The sequence below is a fragment of the Sinocyclocheilus rhinocerous genome, unplaced genomic scaffold, assembly GCF_001515625.1.
Source record: "Sinocyclocheilus rhinocerous isolate Xijiao unplaced genomic scaffold, SAMN03320098_v1.1 scaffold612, whole genome shotgun sequence".
NCBI classification, from domain to species: domain Eukaryota; kingdom Metazoa; phylum Chordata; class Actinopteri; order Cypriniformes; family Cyprinidae; genus Sinocyclocheilus; species Sinocyclocheilus rhinocerous.
This window is the reverse complement of record NW_015625585.1, coordinates 256,672-280,725: the sequence shown is the minus strand read 5'-3', so window position 1 is coordinate 280,725 and position 24,054 is coordinate 256,672. Positions and strand designations below refer to the sequence as shown.

Genomic DNA, 24,054 nt, shown 5'->3' with positions numbered 1-24,054 from the left:
GAGGAAAAAAAATTAACTTAAATGATTTTAGCAAATGGCTGCAATATAACAAAGAGTGAAAAATTTAAGGGGGTCTGAATACTTTCCGTACCCACTGTATATATATATATATATATATTCTGCTTATTGAAAATGATTACATATCATTCTTCCATAACATATATATTGCTCAATATATAATATATTATATTCAATACATGGCTTTGTTTATTGTTATATTGGTGTGTATAAATGAAAATAATTTCCTTCATGTGTTAGTCTTGATTATTAGGGGTAGTTCACACAAAAATTAAAATTTTGTTATTTATTTACCCTCAAGTTGTTGCAAACACGTATTAATTAATTTTTTTTCTGATGAACACAAAATATATTTTAAAGAATATGGGTAACAAAACCTTTTCTGTTCCCCATTGACTTCCATAGTATTTTTTTTCTCCATATTATGGAAGTCAATGGGTACAAGCAAATGTTTGGTCTCTCACATTCTTCAAAATATCTTTGTGTGAGTGTGTGTGTGGGTGTGTGTGTGTGTTCTACAGAAGAAAGAAACTCATACAGGTTTGGAACAACTTGAGGGTGAATAAATGATGATTTCTCTAACTAGACTTCCTATATCTTACTTATTGCACTAAACATTTTGAATCCAGCTGGCTCTATGATTGAAATAATAGCTCCTCTGATTGAGGAAAAAACACCTTTTTAAATAGAGGTCAATATATAATGAATATCATGAAAAAACTGAAACATAGAGATCTTTTTATCATCCAGCCCTTTATGCAGAGCACAAGTTTATTGGAGAGAAGTTTCAGGTAATGACGAATAATGACAGATAACAGGATTGTGGAAGCAGTAGAAATCGCTCCGCTAAGCCAGGCTAACCAGAGCTAAGCTGTAAAAGGATCCTGTAATGATTTTTCAACAGTTCATTGAATCTGCCATCACATCAGTGTCAACATCCGTGAGAAATTCGTGAAAAATGTGCCATTGTCCCATTTCAGACAGCCTGTTCCTCATAATCGGAACAAAGACTACTTTCCCGAAGAAAATCGGGGGGAGTAATGAGAGCCTGAAAACGAAATGTTTATGAAAAAAAAAACACAGCCAGCGCCATCTGGCTAAGCACGGCATGTATTCTGTTTTTGAACATTAAAGCATCAGTATATATGCGGCGTGGCAGATTCTAAACTCTGACGTGTACAAAATTGCTGAGAGAGAATGAAGGAGCGGCTCAGTAAAAATGCTGCTTTCAAGCAAGCCTCCATTGATTCAGACACAGAGATGCATCGTTTGATACATCTTTAAAGTGCTCCGAGCGTCCCGCTTCTAGGGTAGATTGCACAAGCGATGCATCAGAATATTGATATTCAATTTATCGTTGTCTGAGAAGAAATAAGGATTTTTAAGGCATTTTTTAAAAATACAAAATTAAATCTTTTAGTGTTCCAAATGGCTAATAATATTCATAAATACTTAAATGTTCCACATGAATCGGTTGCTCATTGCTTATTTTTTTAAAAAAGCCCAATAAATCATTAAATCGTTAGAATCCGGCCGGGTCAACAAGGCAGCCAAGAGCAAGACCCCGTGAAAGCCTGATTTCCATTCTGCAATTGATCAAAGCAAAGAAAAAGACAAGCTAGCGAGCCCTCGTGTTTCTACGGTGAGCTCTAAGGTTTCGGAGCATCTGTAATGAGCCCTAATGATGGACGGGGTGGGCTAAGAGCCAGGTAATCTTGGCAGCCCACTTTTCTGACATTTCACTTAATGTTAGCAGGGTGATATTCTCCTTGCCCTCTCGCTGCCTCCATCTTTGTCTCGATTTTCTCTTGCTAAGTCGTGGGTGATAAGCTTCAACCAGGTGTCAGTCGACTGAGGTCTTTCTCTCACCTTATCTCACATGCCAAGTTTCAGACATTGTTTTCACACCTTAGACGCTACAGGTAAGAGCCCTATAACTGCTTGATATGATAGGAAAACTCTGAGAGGGAATACATCAGATTTGAGGACACAAGCACATATTCAAGACTGGAGGAACCAAATGCATTTATTTAAAAATGAAGTGTGTCATTTGTTTGATGTACATGCAAAGTCAACTAGAAGTAATTCAAATTTCAATTTCAAATTTCGAATTCAAATTTATTCATCACACGCTTTTCGCAGTACACATTGTTTCAAAGCAGCTTACAGAAAATCATGTTTATAATGAATGTTTATAATATCTTAATATCGTCATATCTTTGTCACATTTAGCAGATCAGAGCTGCGCAATAACATAATTTTGTGTGTTGTGACTAATCAAGCATTATAAAACGGATAGTTCCGGTCCTTGATTCTGATTGGTTGAGCCACGTTCGAAGCTGTTGTAAATTACTCTACAAACATACACCTTTGTTTACTTTGTGTGTTGCTTGGCAACCACTTTATTGCAACCACAACTGTTTCTGAGGAACTACATTGTTTGGTGGAAGAATACTGTTTTATTAATATCGTTTCACTTTATTTGCTCTGTTTTATTTTGTGAAACCTTACTACATATATGGAATAACCGTTTTATAAAAGCAATAAACCATGTGAAGCCGTGGTTTACAGTGAATTTATAACAGCGCCCCTTAGCTGTTATAAATTCACTGTAAAACACGGCTTCTTGGGGCTTATTGCTTTAATTGAGATTTGTTGTTTACGCTGTAAAAAATGATTTTTCAACGTTATATAAATATAAAATATTATTGGAGTGCGTTTTACAAGAAAATACTATTTCAGTATGTTTTACTTAAAAATTTCATGTTTAATTCAATAAAACCATTTCTTTGTAATTGTGAAAATTACTAGCAATTTCTGAGTGAAAACTGTTTCTACATCAATTTTTCAGTGTAATGTATATTGCCTTATGCAAGTATACTATATGTCTGTGAATAAAGTTGGACATACTTATTTAAATCCGTATAAAGATCTAGGCAATAAGACATTCATAGGTTGATTTCCCTAAAAAGTGGCACTTATTTCAGCAATTTATTATAATTACACACTTCACCTTTAAGGACAGACCATTAAAATCCAGTTCCATTGAGCACTAATCTGAAAACCTGGTAGTTACAGACCAAATCTGATGATCTAAATAGGTCAAATCATGAATGGATGCAGTGAAGTAGAGGTCTACACGGGTCCAAAAATTCGTACCCGAACCCGATTTTTTTTCACCTTATTTCAAATTACCGACTCATACTTTTCTCATCCTAATTTTACAAGTTGAAAGTTACAAAACAACACACGCACAGCCCTGACTGACTCTGATAACGGCCGGGTGTTCTCCGAGTCCGAACGACTCGGGTATTACACACAATGTTAAACAGACCCGGGACCCGAAGTAATAGATTGGGACCCGACCCGGACCCGGCTGACCATTTAAAATATAGCCCCGAACCCGTACGGATCCCGGGTCGGGTCCCGGGTCCTCCGTGTAGACCTCTACAGTGAAGTGCCGCAGTCTACTATCAGCACTGAATGAGCTAATCTTTGGATTCAGAAATTCATTTCACGCTTTTGCTCGATGTCCTTTTTGAAAAGACCAGCTCAGACCAGCCGGATCTTCCTTTCAGTGCTAGTTTGGTGCTGGTCTACATGATGAAGGAATGATCTGATATTAATATTTAATATCTTGATTCATGAATATTGATTGTATAATGTGATGTACAACTATAAAGCAGACACAAACAAGCACTAGCCATTGGATATTCAGATACTTTTAAGTCTTCTGTTTGTTTCTTTGTTTTATTTGGTCGGCTACAATTAGTTTTCTTTGCATTGTGACTAAGAAATTCTCAAAATATGATCATGTTGTAAAACTTCTAAAAGACATAATGGTTGTCCTAGATTTGCCGAACAGCATGGACTTTCTGGTGAAGCTTGTTGACAAATGAAGCCTTACTGACCAATGAACTCATGCATTCAAAACACGCTGGTCTTTTCAGCAGGGACGTTGCCTTGTGTGCTGTTTTAAGTTGCGCATGCACTTAAATGTGTGCATGCAAATGTGTGCAAAAAAAAACTCAGTAGTTTCCTCAAGAGCAGTCATTACCAAATCAATAAACGGCACCAAGATTCAGCCAAGAATTTAAGCAGCTAAATGGCTTCTCAATCCCCCCAATAGAGTACAATGAAAGCCTTCAGTTTTCTGCATTAGCTGTCTGAAAATGGCTAGGGAAGGGAAAGAAATGAGGGAACACTCCTTCTTGGCAAGCTGCAAGATCAGTCTGTTAGCTGGCACAAGCGGAGGTCTCCCCCCTTCAAGGCGGGAGGAAAGCAGGATGAGAAAAAGAGTGTGATTTCAACTTCCAGAGCATTCTGTCTGGGGGATGTTCCTCTTAAAAACAGCCCTCCTTCCTACTTTCCTTTCTCACTTTTTTTTTCTTTTTTTACACAAACATACACACACACATTCAATTTCTCTCCAGCTAGGCCGGTGGACCCACTGGGAACCAGTGCAATCTAGCCTCATTCACGTGTTCAGTTTTGGGAGTTGGGGTTTTTAAATTCCTTTTGCATCAGCACAAGTCTCGCCTGCAATCCGCTGAGCTTTGTCATGGTGTGCCACTCGTGTCTGTATTCGTATTAGGCCCTGTTTACACCTGACTTAATGATATAATTGAAATACACATGGCACAGCACAATACCAGCACAAATAGCGGATGGGTAAACTAAAAATTGCAAGTGGGTAGTGAATAAAAGTTTTTCACACTGAATTGTGCTCCCTGTCCCAAAAAAAAAAACCGAGTTTAAACCAGCCTTAGGAAGTTTGCTGGTTTTAGCTTGTTCGAGCTAGTCTCCCGGGCTGGACAAGCCGGTTTGACTGGACCGTTCTGATGGTTTTAGACACTTTTCAGTCAGGATAGGAGATTGGCTAGACCAGTTTCAGCCAGCTAAGGTTTAATTAGTCTCCCACCCTGACCAACTGGAGGGAAAACCATAAAAACTGTCCAACTTAACCAACTTGACCAAACTGGGAGACATTAGGCTGGTATAAGCTGGTTTGTGCAGACTGGTTAGGTTGATCGGTTCTGATGGTTTTAGAGGGGACACTTTACAGGGCGAGAGATCAGCTAGACTGACCATTCTGGTCGACCATCTAGACTGGTTTAAACCAGCCAATCTTGCTAATGCTAATCTTGCATTTAGCTGGTCAGTCTAGCTGAAATGTTCCCAAAACCCCTCTAAAACCATAAAAACTCTCCGACTTAAATAACTTGTCCAAAAAACGAAGCTGTAGGAAAAGAAAGAAACCCATGCAAAGGAACAGAGAGGAAAGGAACAATTGCGATCCATTTTCTTTTTCTGTTAAGAGAGGTTAAAGACACAACAGAACTGTGCTGTTAGGTATGGTGAAGAGGAAAAATAAAACAACAAATGAAAAGAAGAAATCAAAAGCAACCCGGCAAACTGGCTCACACCAAGTGACTTCACATAGAACAAAGACTTCTGGAGAAAATCCCATAAAATTGGGTTAGGCAGGCCAACTAGAAACCCAACCACCAAGTAAGAGTCTGGCTTCTGAAGCCCACCCACATTAGAGAAGTGTACATGAATCTGTAGTAGGAAGGAGAAACCCTTTTCCCATGTTGTGTGTGTGTGTGTGTGTGTGTGTGTGTGTGTGTGTGTGTGTGTGTGTGTGTGTGTGTGTGTGTGTGTGTGTGTGTGTGTGTGTGTGTGTGTGTGTGTGTGTGTGTGTGTGTGTGTGTGTGTGTGTGTGTGTGTCTTTCTAAGTGCGAAGGTGGCGTGCAACGCCGTGTCCTAACCAGGCATTTTAGCCCACTTAAGCCGGCCCGGTTAGGACGCTGTACTTGAGCTGAAAAGTGTATTGACTGTTTGCATCAGTAGTGCATGTGTCATTCCTGCATTGCTCTACTCACCGATGACCATGGCGACCAGCTCTTTCTTGCCAGAACCCAGACTGTTCTTCACCTCGCACACGAAAGTGGTGTTCACCGTTTCGTCCACCTTCCTCACCAGCAGCCGGTTCTGATCCACTCGAACCGAAGGCGGGAACTGACCCGACGCACTGAGGAACCATGGACACAGAAAAGAGCATTTGTAGCTAGTCTTTGAAACCATGCTGTCTTAACTGTTGTCCAGTTTTACGACTGACTCTTGAGGTTTTGCATCAAATCAAAGTCAAGTTTTAATATTCGTCAAACCATCTTTAGTATTATTAAATGCTTTCCATATGATGGTTACATGCAAGGCTTAGATCAGGGATTAATCTTATTTATTTATTTAGATCACATATAAGACCATTTCCAAGTACATTTTATTTTATTTCATATTTTTCATATCATATTTTTATTTGAATTTTCTGATTGCTTTCAGCTTGTTTTGGTAAAAACCCCGATCAACAGATGAAAATGGAGACACAGATCGAGGTAAAACTAGTGTGAAGTTCATGTATTTTATGTACTTAATTTGACAAAATAAAAAACAGTTGATATAGAACACAGTTGTAAGATCTTTGCTGCAGAAAAAAGGCATTAAATGCAAATGAATCACTAATGCAATCTAGAAGTTCAATATTATATTATCAATATATTTATTTATAGAATTACTAATGAAATATTAATATAAAATATCTGAAAATGCACCCATATATCTCTAAATATATTGTTAAACATGTTTTGAGACATTAGCTTGTGGTGGAAAATAATGACTGCTTGTGTGTTTTTGCTTTTGTGTGCTGTTGTTTTATGACACTTTAATGCACACCATTATAATTAGGCCTACTGCTTTTGAAAAAGTGCCAGATAAATCCGTAAGTGTTGCATATTTGTCAATTAACTTCAAACCCTGCAATCAAACTGCTACATCTACGTCTTTCACCCCAATAAGTCTTGCTAATAAATGTTGTTTCTCGATCTGTATCGATTCACGTTCTTTGTTTTGGTGAGAAAATGAAGTTGAACCAGTGAAGCGTTAATAGGCTGCTGTTGCTTTATACCGCAGGCAGAGATGCTTCCTCAATTCACAGCAAATTAGCCTGTGGCTGTTGTTAGCAGCGAAACTGCCATATCTGACTTTGTTTCAGTCATATTGGAGATGGAACAACAGCACATAAATATAAATATGAAATATGGATTCTCTTCAGACTAAATTACTAGTAATGCTAATGAAAACAGGATGAAACATTTTTCTGTTTTTTCCTTCCCGTTTTGAGTAAATTCCGTCATCATTTACTCACGCGCGTGTTGTTGCAAACTAAATGTTTTTTTTTTTCTTCTGTAGGAGGAGATATTTAGCAGAATGTACAAGCATCTATTTATTTTATATATACACTACAATTCAGTAAGATTAAAAAAAGAAAAAATTCATACTTTTATTTAGCATGAATACATTAAATTGATCAAAAGTGACAATAAAGACACTTTTAATGTTACAAAAGATTTCAATTCCAAATAAATATTGTTCTTTTGAGCTTTCTATTCATTAAAGTATCACAGTTTCCACAAAAATATTAAGCAGCATAACAGTTTTTACCATTGATAATAATAAGAATTTTTTTTTAGGGCTGTCAATAGATTACAATTTTTTATCTAATTAATCACACCCTTTTTCTCTGATTAATCGCGATTAATCGCACACTTCATGAAATTAAGCACAGACCATTTATCTTGTTTCAATTGTTTATTTTGTCATCATTTGCTATATTCAGCAAAGTAAACCAAAAGATTGAAGGGTGATTCTCAAAAATCTGTATTTTCTGCAAGCTTTTTTCAAGATAAATTTAGATGTCTTTTCAAAAAAGGACTCCAAAAGGACACCAAAGAACCAAATGACACAAGCACATATGAAAGAAAAAATAATAATCTCAATTGTATAGTATGTGTACAGTGCAACAGCAAATAGCTTTTTTACATTTTAGAGAAGTCAAGTTGCGATACCGAACAGGACCACATGGACCACCAACCAACGGCTGACTGCATATATCTACGGATCCATTCAGAATAACTAAACACAGTTATGTTTTTAGTTATTCTGCACATGACAAATCAAAACATTATCATGAATGTGTGTGGAAACGACGTGAATGTACGGAAATGTCTGTGCCTGTGCAAGCGTCAAGCGTCAAGAGCACTCATACACGCATTATTATAATGGACTCACACGTGCTTACTATACTGTACGACTCCTGTACGCCACCGCAATCGTCTTTACCTTGATTGCAGTCTTCATCCATCAAAACTTTACTAGCGAGACTGGTTATCCAGTCGAGAAAACATAGTATCTGATCGCAAGCAGAGAAGCAAAATTGGGTTAAAGGGTTAGAATAGAAATTGTGCTTCAGTAATTTTGCGTTAAATTATTTTAACGCGTTAAGGATTGTAAAATTAATCGCATGCGTTAACGCGTTAACGTTGACCGCCCTAGTTTTTTTGCAGCAAATCAGCATATTAGAATGATTTCTGAAGCATCATGTGACACTGAAGACTGGAGTAATGATGCTGAAAATTCAGCTTTGTATCAAAGGAATAAATTACATTTTACAACATATTACAATAGAAGACAGCTATTTTAAATTTTAATATTATTTCACAATATTACTGTTTTTACTTTTATTTTTAATTAAATAAATGAAGCCTGGGAGAGACTTTCAAAAATAAACTTTTGAATGGCAGTGCACAATTGAAAATTGATTTGCTTGTAGCATTGTATGAGGAACAGACGATAATTTAAGCTATTATTTGTATGTTATATGTATTTATATGTATTTCCCTGCATCGTAGCTCTTGAACAGCATTTGTGCTCAGATTCAAAACCGACGCCATCAGTCAAGGGATAAACATGAACTGACGTCAAATCTAGAGGCATCTCATTTAAATGTGCACATTCTGCATCTCTGTTGTAGTTTGACCAAATTAAATCATATGGATTTGAAATGACATGCATAAATGATGACAGAATTTTTAACTTATGCTTGAAGTTTTTTTATAGAGGAACTCACACTGTCCAGCTAACATCAGTAGGTGCTGGATTGGCATCAGCTTGGCAGGTCAAAACGGCATCAGTCCGACCCATATACCAGTTATTGTCATATCCTTCTATTGTCACAATGGGTGGATCTAGAGAGCATGTGAGATTGAGAGAGAGAGAGACATCCATCTGTAAATCCTGCATTGAAAGCACAGTTCAAAGGCTGGTTATCTGCGTTCAGGGGTGGGAAGAGAAGATACAGGTTTGCTGAAGGTGGCACTGCCCTATAGACTCTCAAAGCGCTTTGGCACGCTGGAGAAATGCAAGAGAATGAAAGTGCAAGAGGTGAGGATGTTCCATCAGGGGCGTTTATAAAAGGAAACGGTGAAGCTGCAAATCTCTGACATCCTCAAACATTCCAGCTCAGCTATGCAAACACAGACACCTCAAACACTCTGTAAATAGCTTTTATGAAAAAAAAAATGTGAACAATGTGTTGAGGCTGACATGTGAGGCAGAGGCGAAGATGCTTAAATGCATTTTTCGATGAAACGGGGGGTGGGTGAGGGAGAAAAGGTGTTATGAGCGAATGATACGGGAGGGATTATGAGTTCACATGTGTCACTGAGAACAAACACACTTCTTTAAAGGATTAGTTTGGCCAGAAATGAAAATTCTATCCTCGTTTACTCAGTTTTGTGTCGTTCCAAAACCATATGACGTTCGTTCTTCTGTGAAACACTAAAAGAGAAGTTTTGAATAATCTGCTGGTCGGCTTCTCTTTTCTATAACAATGAATGGGAACTGAAGCTTTCAAGAGGCTTTCAATGGGGCAGTCGTGGCCTAATGGTTAGAGAGTCAGACTTGTAATCCAAAGGTCATGGGGTCGAGTCTTGGTACCGGCAGGGGTTGTAGGTGGGGGGAGTGAATAACCAGCGCTCTCTTCCACCCTCAATACCACGACTGAGGTGAGACCCTTGAGCAAGGCACCGAACCCCCATCTGCTCCGGGTGTGTGTGGGTGTGTGCACTTGGATGGGTTAAATGCAGAGCACAAATTCTGAGTATGGGACACAATACTTGGCTACATATCACGTCACTTTCAAGCTTCAAACAGGATACAAAAGCACCCAAAAAGTCTTGGGAAGGTAGCATTAACATACGGTAGCTTTGTGAGTGATGGAGCAAAATTTAAGTCAATTATTGATTGATAATCTTCCCCTCCAGTGAACTACTACCTAGTAGGACAGGATCGAGTGAAAAACGAATCACAAATGAATCATTCAGACCAGGGTTGTGCTCCCCCAAAAGCACTGCAAGCCTAAGTAGATGGTAAAAACTACTGGCAGCAGGTTTATTATAGTTATAACTAAAACTAAATATTTTTTACTTGAAATAAAATAAATGTTAACTGAAATAAAATAGAATAAAACATTAAAAAAAGAAAAACTTTATTTTCTTTACTTCAAATTTATATTACTAACATCCGTTTAACTTGACATACTGCAATAACTACAACTAAAATAAAAATTAATAAAAACTATAGGCATATTAAAAAACTAATAAAAATGACAAAAAAAATTAACTTTGAAAACAGAATATAAAAATAAAACATAAAAACTTTAACCATTATATTTCCCCAATAAAAAAACTGTAACAGTTATTAATAAAAACAATCATAACTGTAACAGTAAACATGAACTGAAATAAAATAAAACTTAAAAAAAAAGAAAAACTAACTGATTTTATTTGCATTAAATTTATATTATTAACATTAGTTTAACTTGACACTACAATAACTAAAATTAAAAATGCAAATTCATAAAAATGACAGACATTAAAAAAAAAACTAATAAATGGCAAAAACATTTAAATGAAATTTTTCACTTTAAACTTTCAATTTAAAATGAAAACAGAAATATAAAAATTAAAAATGTACAATTAATAAAAACTAACAGTATCTCAATGATATTCAAATTACACTGACTGGCACCAATGGTCTCTACAATCTACTAGCTTGCAAAGTTTTTTAAGTGAACTTAGAAGATTAGTGAACGGGATCAGATTCAATGAAAAAAAAATGTATTATTCATTGCTACTTATCTTTATTTTGTTATTTTAGAGCTTGACAGTCCTCAAAGCCCTTACTTTCAATATACTGAAAAGGCCAATCAGGGTTTCCTTCAGAAAGTCAGTCTTTGTGTTCCACAGAAGCAAGTCATATGGATTTAATAACTACTCCTCGCAGTGTGTGAGTGTGAGAGTGTGTGTGTGTGTGTGTGTGTGTGTGTGTGTGTGTGTGAATCTTACACTCCACCACCAGCTTCAGCGCGAAGGCTTTGGGTTCGATCTGCGTCCTCTGATTCACCAAGCAGGTGATTTCTTTTCCGTTTTCAGCAGGCGTCGGGATCATCCGATACTCGCTCTTCACGGTCACCGTCCCGTCCCTCTCAGGCACTGAAGTGTGGTTATAGCGGCCGGCAATGGTTGTGATCCAGGAGATTGTTGCCTCTGGTTTTCCTTGGGCTGCTTCGCAACTTGCCACGACCACCTCAGAAGAGCTGGCTCGCACCGGGATGGCGGTAGCTGAGTTTCTGGGTTTGGCTGATGGAGGAATAAAGATTCAAGAGTTTACAACATCATTTTGCTTTTCAACAGCCTTTTTTTAATCAGTCAAGTGGAGCTTGAGCTAAAAGACATGCAGCAAAGCTACTTCAGTACTCAGACCTGTTATTGTCTTCTATTAATGGGATAATGTAGAATCAGCCGGTCATTATTGGGCAAAAAAAAACAAAAAGCATATATGACATTATGAGCTTATGACATAGCTACTTCCTAAATAAAAAAATTAACAGACATGAAATATTGATTGATTACTGGAGAAGAAAGAGCACAGTGAGATACAAGAGGCATGAAACTAGCACACTTATGTTGGAAACCAGATGCCTGGGACAATCTGGGACGGTCAATTATAGAGGTCATTATACAAAAATATTTGAATCACAGAACTGAGTAGAAACAAGTATATCAGAGAGCCGTGTAATAATGTCCAATAGGGGCTTTTCAATGCATGATACTGACAACTACAGACCTGATGGTCAACAGTGAGACCAAATATTAAAGAGAAGTTTAAGAATATGTCATTGTTTATGACAGGCATTTATTTGTTTAATTTATGTCCCATTTAATGAAAACTTGCTTTACACAATTTTGTCTTAATTCACTCAAATTAAAATATAATGAAAACAACTGAAACGAAATTGATCTAACATTTAATGAAAGCAAAGGAGGCCACTGCTGAAATAATTAAAACCTGATTAACACCACTTTGTCTAAAATTAACATAAAATTTCATAAAAACAACGGAAACAAAACTGGAGACATTAAATTAATTGTAATTTTATTTTAGGCAATTTTTCCTTATTTCACTAAAATTAATTTATTAATAAAACTTTCATGAAAACAACTGAAATATAATTAAATAGTCACTATGTGGCATTTTACAGATACAAAGATATTTATTTATTTATTTTATTTATCCATCTAACATTTAATGAAAGCAAAGGAGACAAGTGCTGAAATGAAATTAAAATTTGATTTTCTTTTTTTTTTGTCTTAATACACTAAAATGTATATTATTTCATGAAATAACTAAAAAAAAAAAAAATAATAAAATTACTTACCCAGCATGATAAGAGTGGTCGTTCCCTGCTCGTTTCCGCTGGGGTAAGTGGCGTACTCGCAGATGTACCTGCCAGCATCAGCCATCCTCAGTTTGTCGATCCTAATGGAGGGGTTCTCCAGGGAGCCCTGTGTGAACGATACTCGGCCATCAAAGTCTTTATTAGGGAAACTGGCTCCATATTGGGGATGGAACACAGCAATGTTGTGCCTATCACCCTCCACGCGCTCAAACATCCACGAAACCTGCGAACCAGAAAGAAAGAGAGAATCAATCCTCACACCATTGCTTTTACATGCAGCATCCTGCTAGCCACCTGCTTGCTGTTTTAACACTGGACTAAACCATACGGATGGAGGAAACACTGGACGACTACTGGACCTGTGCTGATCTGCCACTATAGCTTACATTTGTTCAACACCTACAGGTGTTTTATGACATGCCAATATTTTGTTTTCATGTAAGTATCGAATAGTGTAGTTGTGCATATTTAAATGTCACCCAAGTATCTTTATCAAGCAGGCAGACAGATTTTATTGAAAACTGTGATCATTCAAAACTTCTGATAACCTTGAAAGCATCAGTTTAGAATGAATAGAAAAGATTAATCAAATTCACTAATTTTTTTGTGCTACAGAATATGCCATCATTTTTTTTCCAGCGAAACTGTATACATTTAAAATTAAAAGCCTAATAAATTGTGTAAATTAAAAAAATATATTAATAAGAAATGATTCTTGAGCAGCTAATCCGTATATTAGAATGATTTTTGAAGAATCATGTGACACTGAAGACTGGAGTAATGATGCTGAAAATTCAGCTTTGAGCAGGAATAAATTATATTTTAAAATAGATTCAAACAGAATACAGTTATTTTAAATTATAATATTTCCTACTGTAATTTTTGATCAAATAACTGCAGCCTTGATGAGCATTTAACATTCTTACAACCCAAATCTTTTAAATAGGCCCATTTCATGTACCAAAAATGTATTCATATACCAAAAAAAAAAAAAAAAAGTCATTTTTGAAACTTGGAACTAATCAAGAAAATCTTCTCTCACCTGTGTGAGTTTGGTGCTTCCGCTGTTGGTGAACTCGCAGCGCAGATTGACAGATCCATTTGGATACGCAGTGACCTCAGGTTCCACTCGAACACGCTGACTCCAGACCGCTGCAAAAGAGGAAAGAGGGAAACATTAGAATGGCCCAGTATCATAGCCTACATCAAAATTTCGTAAATGAATTCCAGACATCAGGCTAATAAGAAACACACCAAAGTGACTCGCGTTATATTCCTGGACCTGAACTTCCTCCGGGAAAGAGAGCAGTCTCAGACTGATTAGAGCGCAGTGGCTTCATATCTATCGACTGAATGTGCAGACTGTCTCAGCATGAGACTTATCCTGCTTTGATTGCCCATAATTAAAGAAAAAAACAACAACTTTGAGCTATCTCATCATCACAGCATCAATATACATGATCACGGATATGGATCAGAGCAAATGCAGAACAAATGCATCTGGATGAGAAGCATTACTAAAGTCAATCTGAAACATTCACAGCTTTTTACTCCCACAATGCAACACATGAAACAGGACATTCAAAGAAACAAGGTTGATTTTATCTGTCAATAACTGATTGGATTTTTTATTTGGAATAATATGTGCTAATGAATTGATCATCATAAGACCAGGAACATGTGTTAACCCTGTAAAGCCTGATGTAAGTCAGAAAGTATACCTATGACTATCTTTCTTCTTTTTTTGGGGGGGGGGAATAAAAGAGTCATTTAGTTCTCTATTAAGTGTTCAAGGCCTCATATTAGTATGAAAAGAATTTTAATAGTTTTTTTGCTGGACGTGTGTGATATAATTAGTCTTAACTTTCTCAGCATCACCGCCTAACTCATCTCTCAACAAATAACAGATGGATTCTGCAAACTGCATTATTAGTGTAATCTAACCACATATAGGAAATACATTTGTAGAAAGAGAGACATTTTACAAGTGTTGACAAGTGCATTCTTTCTGTGTAACAAATCAGCAAAATTAGCATAATTAATTAGTCCTTTAAAGTCCTTTAAAAGGATAAAATATATTTTGAAAAATGGCCAAATTGTTTTATTAGTAACATTCTTATAAATATATTATTTTGTGTTCTGCAGAAGAAAGAAATGCATGCAGCTTTGGAACAACATGAAGGTGAGAAACTGATTTTGGGGTGATCTACCCCATTAAAGAAAGAAATGACAAATTCCTGGATAAATTATCATGGCTAAAAAATGCATTAAGCTCTAGTAACACATAAATATTTTATCCTAATAATTAGAACTACTTAACCAGACATTTCACTCAAAGTAGCATGGATCAGGTATAATTTGTTATTAGCAGCAAATCACTTAAGAGCGTTTATAAATAATTGAAAAGGACTTTCTGCATTCTTTAACATTTGCTTCAACACTAAGTTACATTTCATTACTTTGCCATTTAACTGAATAGCATTTTATCTAAAGCCACTTAAAATCAATCAGTCAATCAATCAATCAATCAATCAATCCCCTAGACCAACCACAGGTAAAGTGCACCGCCTGGGGGCAAAATGGTGATTGTTCATGAATGTTTATTGGTTTGTACCTACAACTTTTTTGCCTCCCTTGAGCTCAGTGTGCTCCCACTGAGTTTCTAAAATCCTGAGTGTGTGTGAGGGGGCTCACTGCATGCTATTAGATACATATGTATGCTTACACCATCAGTCACTGTCTTGTGACTGTAGCTTTCCGCCAGGGGAAGATGTCGTCAGGTGGTGTCCAACTTTTCATCGGACGTTTCGAGCCTAAACCACAACGTCCTCCAGTTGGCGGGTCGGCAGTGATGGCCAGTCACTGCCCATCTCCTCCTGGCTTCCAGCTCAACTCCTCCCGCTTACTCCAGAGCCAACAAGAGGCCCTTTCCGCTGCCTCCCCAACCTGCGAGCAGCTATCTTCCTATCCCTTCCTGCTATTCCCAGGGCTGTTAACATCTTCCACACCGACTGCGCCGGGAATCCCCTGCAGCCAACCTCAACTGGAAATAGCCAAGTCTGCCACCCTTTGTCCCTGCATTGTTGGACTAGGTCCTGGTACTTGGTAGCCTTCCTCTCCGAGGCCTCTTCACAACCGTCTTCCCAAGGTACCGTTAGTTCAATCAGGATAATCCTCTTCACCTCCTCAGACCATATGACCACATCAGGTCTCAGGGATGTCTGGACTACCTGGGGAAATTGTAGTTTCCTACCCAGGCCCACCCTCATCTCCCATGATTGTGCTGCCTGCAGGAGGCTCTTCTTGGTCTTCTTGGAGGAATGAATGAATGAATGAATGATGCATTTATATAGCGCTTTATTGTGTATTGTTGTACACCCAAAGCGCTTTACAATCATATGGGGGGTCTCTCCTCAACCACCACCAGTGTGCAGCATCCACTTGGAATGTTTGAGACTTGGAACTAATCAAGAAAATCTCGTCTCACCTGTGTGAGTTTGGTGCTTCCGCTGTTGGCGAACTCACAGCGCAGATTGACAGATCCATTTGGAGACGCAGTGACCTCGGGTTCCACTCGAACACGCTGACTCCAGACCGCTGCAAAAGAGGACAGAGGGAAACATTAGAACGGCCCGGTATCACAGCCTCCATCAAAATTTCTCAAATGAAATCCAGACATCAGGCTAATAAGAAACACACCAAAGTGACTCGCGTTATATTCCTGGACCTGAACTTCCTCCGGGAAAGAGAGCAGTCTCAGACTGATTAGAGCGCAGTGGCTTCATATCTATCGACTGAATGTGCAGACTGTCTCAGCATGAGACTTATCCTGCTTTGATTGCCCATAATTAAAGAAAAAAACAACAACTTTGAGCTATCTCATCATCACAGCATCAATATACATGATCACGGATATGGATCAGAGCAAATGCAGAACAAATGCATCTGGATGAGAAGCATTACTAAAGTCAATCTGAAACATTCACAGCTTTTTACTCCCACAATGCAACACATGAAACAGGACATTCAAAGAAACAAGGTTGATTTTATCTGTCAATAACTGATTGGATTTTTTATTTGGAATAATATGTGCTAATGAATTGATCATCATAAGACCAGGAACATGTGTTAACCCTGTAAAGCCTGATGTAAGTCAGAAAGTATACCTATGACTATCTTTCTTCTTTTTTTGGGGGGGGGGAATAAAAGAGTCATTTAGTTCTCTATTAAGTGTTCAAGGCCTCATATTAGTATGAAAAGAATTTTAATAGTTTTTTTGCTGGACGTGTGTGATATAATTAGTCTTAACTTTCTCAGCATCACCGCCTAACTCATCTCTCAACAAATAACAGATGGATTCTGCAAACTGAAAATTACATTACACACTTGACTTGCGTAATTAAGTGCATAAATGATTAAAATCATCAAAATAATGTTTATGCTGCTTTTAAAACGGTATCACGTCCTTGAACAAAACAGTCAAGTGATCACTATATTATAACAGGAGGTTAAAGCCTATAAAAGAAAATAATTGCACATTATTATTAATCATGATAAACTCACACTGCATTGTGGTGCATATCACGATGCTTTCAAAAAAATAATAATACTTCCGCTTTTGAAAATGTTGACCCGGTGGCTGTGATCCCAGACGGTGATCTTTGTGTCGGCACTTGGCACAGCATTCACTTATGGAAGATCGCAAAGTTCGAGTTTTGCAAAACTCACTGACTTTCTCTTTTCCGTATACAAAGGCAGGGTAAAATAAACAACCCGTGTTTTGGTTCAACTACTCGGCGGACTCCAGCAAGCTCCTGCGGAGACAGAAGCGAGAGACCTCCAGCTCAGAGCTCCAGGAGTCAAAGGCCAGCGAGCAGCATGAGAGCTGCTCCATATATACTGATGGAATAAAATAAAAGAGTCATTTAGTTCTCTATTAAGTGTTCAAGGCCTCATATTAGTATGAAAAGAATTTTAATAGTTTTTTTGCTGGACGTGTGTGATATAATTAGTCTTAACTTTCTCAGCATCACCGCCTAACTCATCTCTCAACAAATAACAGATGGATTCTGCAAACTGAAAATTACATTACACACTTGACTTGCGTAATTAAGTGCATAAATTATTAAAATCATCAAAATAATGTTTATGCTGCTTTTAAAACGGTATCACGTCCTTGAACAAAACAGTCAAGTGATCACTATATTATAACAGGAGGTTAAAGCCTATAAAAGAAAATAATTGCACATTATTATTAATCATGATAAACTCACACTGCATTGTGGTGCATATCACGATGCTTTCAAAAAAATAATAATACTTCCGCTTTTGAAAATGTTGACCCGGTGGCTGTGATCCCAGACGGTGATCTTTGTGTCGGCACTCGGCACAGCATTCACTTATGGAAGATCGCAAAGTTCGAGTTTTGCAAAACTCACTGGCTTTCTCTTTTCCGTATACAAAGGCAGGGTAAAATAAACAACCCGTGTTTTGGCTCAACTACTCGGCGGACTCCAGCAAGCTCCTGCGGAGACAGAAGCGAGAGACCTCCAGCTCAGAGCTCCAGGAGTCAAAGGCCAGCGAGCAGCATGAGAGCTGCTCCATATATACTGATGGAATAAAGAATGGCTCAGTGCTCACAGACACACACACACATTCACAAAACAGCTGCTTTCGACAAGCTACAGATACATCAGCCTGCTCAAACGCTCCAAACACAGACCTCAAATTACATGCACCTCGGAGAGGATTAAATCTATCAAATACAGCTTGATTCTGTTATAGAAACGCATACCCTCGAATGCAAATGCAATGTCCACTCACTCTACACCCCTTCACCGCATTGAAAAGAACCAACTCGGTTTATGTTCCACAAAGGCATTAAATCGATCTGACCTCAGGATCGCAAACCTCCTATAAATCAGATCTGTTAGCTAACACCGACTGAAAAGTATACGACACACTGTAGAGGATGCCAAATACTCATACTGTACTGTAATGTGTCTGTATTAAAACTCCCTGAGGCTCTATGACACAAGCTTGATTTCATGCATGATTGTGTCAAAATGCAATTCATATTGCAACTTAAGTACGCCACAAGAGGTGCTTTAGATCTTAGTGGGCATTTATTCAACACTAAAAATGGAAAACTTTATGCATTTTGGCTGTTCATTTACAATGCAACAGCTTTTTGGGGACCTGAAAAAGCAAACTTTTGAAAACGGGTTTCAAAGTGCAAGTTTTTGAAAACATGCGCATTACACGTTAAGTCTATAGGAATTTCTTTACAAAGTAACATCGCCAACTAGTGGCCTGTCATGCATAATACAGCGTTTTAGCCGTTTTTGTGGATCCATGTGAACAGTGAAACTTTTCCAAACTGCAAAAGGAAAAACGATGTTTTTAGTACATCATTGTCATGCAAACATACCCTTAGTCAAGTGTTTAATTTTTGGCAGTAATGAAAACGAGGCTGCGTCGTCTTCTATGGTCGGTTTTTTCTTTCAGGTCAAGTACTGTCAACGCAGAGCAACAGTGAAGAAAATCTTTTTTTCTTTATGTTTATAGCTAGCTCATTTACCTGAATAACACTACATGTGGTTTAACAGCACAGCTACGTCTATATACACTCAATTAAGCATTCTAATGATGTTTATATATCTGTCATAATAATGCAAGAACGCATGGTAGACCAGAAACAAACTTTACACAAAGACAACAAGGAAAAACAGAAGATTTATTTACTACTATTCTTATATTCATTTCCATCTAAACCTTCTAAATAGTACTCTCTGTCAACAAGTATTGCTCGTTATTTGTATTTGACTAATGCATCCATTGTGGGTGTTTACTTTTAAGCTCCAATTAACATGCCAGTCACATAAGGATAGAGATATGCAAACGCGTGCACATATCACTGTGTGCTCAGTTCATGTCCGACTCCGTATCCAGGGCTCTAATGTCAGGAAGTGTGTGTCTTCATTATACGAGGAACTGCGTGTGACTCGATGTAGCAGAATTCCCCCTGAAGGTACACAATGGCCTGTCAAGACCAGCTTGGCGGAATAAGAAACAGAAACACAAAGTATTTATTCACTCACCTCACTCTCTTTACCTCCCTCTCTCGCTCGGCTTCGCTCCTCTTTTGTTTCCTTCTATCTTAGGCTCATAACTCTATTTTGCTCTCTCCCTCTTCCTCCGTACACATCAACAAATGAGTCATAGGGTAGAATGTAGTTGTACAATGTTTTAGTCATTCGTTTTTCATGGGGTCAATGAAAGAATGCCACGGATTTCAGAAAAAAGAAAAGAAAATGAGAACAATACAGTGAAGACCGAACATGGATCAACTCTCGGTCTCATTTGTATGCATACCCAGCATGCTCTACAGCCTCCCTTTGTGTTCAAGTGTTTCTGTTCATATTCCTGTACTGATCTACTATTTGCACTGGTTTTAATACCTCTGAAACAGTCGGGTGTCTGCATGCCGCTGATACGCTTTACTTAAGGATGACAAATGAATCAAAGCAGGCCCTTAAATAGGCTCTTAGATAAAACACAAACACATTTCAGGGGCACAAGCAATTTGGAAAAATCGCATAAGCTTGCTTTATGTACTCAATGCAAAGCTCATAGGTCCTTATGTTGAATAATGTGTGATATTAACCTCAGAGTCATTAATATATTCATATATATGCACCGCAGGGATGACTCTTCCTTGGGGCGCCACCTATTTGCACACTAACTAGCATAAATATTTAATGTTAGATATACATTTAGGTGTAAAGGTTTAGTTCCACTAGTAATTAAAATTCTGTCTTTATGTCACTATTTACAAGCCATTACGTACAACTTTTCTTTGCTCCATGGGGTTTTGAACAATATCAAATTATAATTACATTTAAAAAAAAAAAGAAACCAATGAGGACTGAAGCTTTCTAACTTCAAAGAGCACCATAAAAGGATCATTAAAGTGGTCCATATGACTATTGCATGGACCCATTTTACAGACTGTGATGATGCATTTCCACAGTTATTAATATCATAAATCTAGCAAGGTTTTTTATTTATTATTTATATTTTAGTTTTTATAACACTATATTGGTGTGACGTCATTTCAAATGAAATGAGGCAATGTTCAATTGGAGTTCATTTTGGGTAGAAACAAAATTTGTTATGAGTTAATTTTGAGAGTTTGAAACAGCTTCCAGAAACTTTCCAGAAAAGTTTGTTCTGGCTGGTAAACACCTACGAACTAAAATACAAAAAAGGTGTGCACATCCTATAAACCCAATAAGGGCTCAGGTGCAGGACATAAATGGAGCAAATACAAGCAAAAAAATATATAATAAAAAACACGAAATGTCCGTATACTGATGTGACTGCTCCAAAAAACTTTATTAAAACATGTACAACATTTCAACCATCAGGTCTTCATCAGGCACACCTTCGAACTACCATTGGTCCTTGGTGATTACATAATAGTTACATGTGCTATATAATAGTTAAGTGTGCTAAAGTAAAACCAAACACCGGAGAGCTGATCTATTAAGTGTAATTCTAATTAAAAGCAACACTGACACTGTTTTTTTTTTTTTTCATATTTCCAAAAAACTTTATTAAAACATGTACAACATTTCAACCATCAGGTCTTCATCGGGCACAAACACCTTCGAACTACCATTGGTCCTTGGTGATTATATAATAGTTAAGTGTGCTAAAGTAAAACCAAACAGCGGAGAGCTGATCTATTAAGTGTAATTCTAGTTGAAAGCAACACTGACACTGTTTTTTTTTTTTTTTCATATTTAATACCGTAACGCTGTTTACTTTAAAGCAATCTATTGCATAAAATGCTATATAAAAAAACATGACATGACTTTACTGGAGTGCCGAACTGCAGAGCTCATGCAAACATTAACATCACTATGATCATATGCTCTCTTAAAGGGACAGTTCACCCAAAAATGAAAATTCTGTCATCGTTTACTTCTTTTTACACAAAATAAAGTATTTTGCAGATTGTTGGTAGGGCTGGGCGATTTTCCAGATTTGATCGATTAATTCGAATTTATTGTTTTGCCACGATTAAATTTTTTAGAAATCGAGGAATCGCGATTTTGAATAGAAATATTACCAAATGTTAGAATTAGACAATTTGACAATATGCCGGTGATAACAGTAAAGAGAAACGAACGATCCAACCGCATGTCGGCGCACGTGATTAACCGCTCACGTGTGACGCGCTCTGTGAAGGACCATTAATATAGCGCTAAGCGCCATTCACACAGAATGCGCTTTTGTGTTGACAAAGATGCGATGCGGGCAGTGGAATAGGTAAAACATGCAAGAAGATGGGAGTGAACTTCTTTTAACTTGAGCGCAGTGTTTTTAGAATAGCGTTTCATGCATGAGACACTGCAAGAGATGCGAGCGCAACAGTCAAACACATCCATGTTTACACAGAAAAAACAATGGAAAAGAAGCGCAATCGAATAAAAAACCTGTAAAGAACTACTACTGTATGTCTGATATTTCATGTTTGTATCATGGTGACAGGCTGAAAGCTGCTGTTGTTTTTACAGAACATTTATAGTTAATAATAGTCGCAAAATTGCTCAGCCCTAATTGTTGGTAACCAAATAGTTGACGGTAGCCATTGGCTTCCATAGTATTTTTTCCCATACTATGGAAGTCAATGGCTACCATCAACCTTTTAGTCACCAACATTCTTCAAAATATAATCGTTAGTGTTCAACAGAAGAAACAAACTCATACAGGTTTGGAACAACTTGAGGGTAAGTAAATGACAATTTTCATTTTTGGGTGAACTATCCCTTTAACTGCTGTTTTCTCACAGCTGTCATTTTATTGTTATTGAGAGGGAAATGGGCACCACATATACTGTATACATATTCATCTAAAGTATAATTGGGGCCTTAATGCAACAGCTGAGGAAGCGGCAGCAAATTTGACATCTTTCTCTCTTTGTAATCACAAACGTAATCAATCTCTCAAACAATCAATCAATTAATTTTTTCTTTTCGTATTGGGGCAAATAAAAACAGAAAAATATATATTTGATGTAGTTTCCATTCACAACTATAGAAGTTTACCCAACTATGACGACTTGTGCTTCGGAGTACCTTGGAAATATGAAAAAGGTGCATTTTATGTCTTCTGAAGCAATAAGCTCTACAATAGTGGGAAACAGACTGTTCATGAGTTCACGAAAGAGGTAGCAATGTCCAGCTAGTAAACAAATCGTTCTTTTAATTCTGGTTAACACTATGTGTTCATGAACCAGACTAATCCACTTCTGGAGTTTGCTGATTGAATGATCCAGTCACAGAAGTTAACAGCTCACTGAATGGGAAGATTGTCAGTGATTTCTATCCAATCCTCTTACAAAGCTATCATATCACTTGGATTACTTGGAATATAGTACATGAGCAATATGGACTACTATATATATGATACGTTTATGGTGCATCTTGAAAGCTTCAGTCTCCATTACAGCAACCAGTACGGTCTTCAAAATTTCTCCTTTTGAGTGCCACATAAGGAAGTCCAGTATTCCTTTTAACATTTAGAAAAACACACCCATTTATTGGAGGTTTGAGCTAACTAAACAATAATTGGATTGTCCTTTTCAGCATGCTGTATTCACATCGCATTTTGAGCACAGAGCAATATTACCTTGAAAAAAAGTGTTTTTCATTGATAACAGAAATAATTTAACTGACAAGGACAAAATACACATTCAAGAATGTGTCTGTTTAGCCTGTTTTCAAATACTTTTTTCATTATCAACATTTTTATCTACTCTCAGCCAGCCTCAGCTTTTCCTCTCCCAGATGTCCTTCTCTCATTAAACGAGTCACGTGATGCTCAAGTCAGGCGCTTTACTAACCATATTTGACAAACTAACCACATTTAAGGGGAAGAAGCCATTTACCAAAATTTCATAAGCTTACTGTATGTAGTTAATAAAAAGCACAGAGATGTTATTTGTAAAATAACATAATATCCAACTTAAAAAGTTAATATTAATGTATACAGTACATTATGTGCATATGAATGCATTAATGACAAAAGGTGAATATTATGACTGTCCTGCAATGTTGCCAATTTGCACATGAACTAAACTCTGTAAAATATTTCAACTAATGTTGTTTTGTATTTACATTTAGGTGCACCATTAAAGGGGTCATATGATGTTGCTAAAAAGAACATTATTTTGTGTATTTGGTGTAATGAAATGTCTTTATGCGGTTTAAGGTTGAAAAAACACATTATTTTCCACATAATGTACATTACTGTTTCTCCTCTATGCCCCACCTTTTTGAAATGCGCCAATTTTTACAAAGCTCATCGGTTTGAAAAGCGAGGTGTGCTCT

At 37.2% G+C, this 24,054-nt stretch overlaps 1 protein-coding gene across 3 annotated transcripts in view; it reads right to left on the bottom strand.

The window, feature by feature from the left end:
* Positions 1 to 24,054, bottom strand: part of LOC107753776 (nectin-2-like) — a 151,729-nt gene that overhangs the window by 66,433 nt on the left and 61,242 nt on the right. For 2 of the 3 annotated variants that reach the window (XM_016570001.1, XM_016570015.1), the window contains exons 2-6: positions 13,698 to 13,807; positions 12,635 to 12,878; positions 11,262 to 11,555; positions 8,984 to 9,101; positions 5,904 to 6,052 (exon numbers count right to left, since the gene is read on the bottom strand). In XM_016570001.1, coding sequence (XP_016425487.1) covers positions 5,904 to 6,052; positions 8,984 to 9,101; positions 11,262 to 11,555; positions 12,635 to 12,878; positions 13,698 to 13,807 — 915 coding nt within the window. Of the gene's footprint in view, positions 1 to 5,903; positions 6,053 to 8,983; positions 9,102 to 11,261; positions 11,556 to 12,634; positions 12,879 to 13,697; positions 13,808 to 16,142; positions 16,253 to 24,054 lie in introns of all 3 variants that reach the window. The other variant, XM_016570007.1, reaches the window with a different exon arrangement.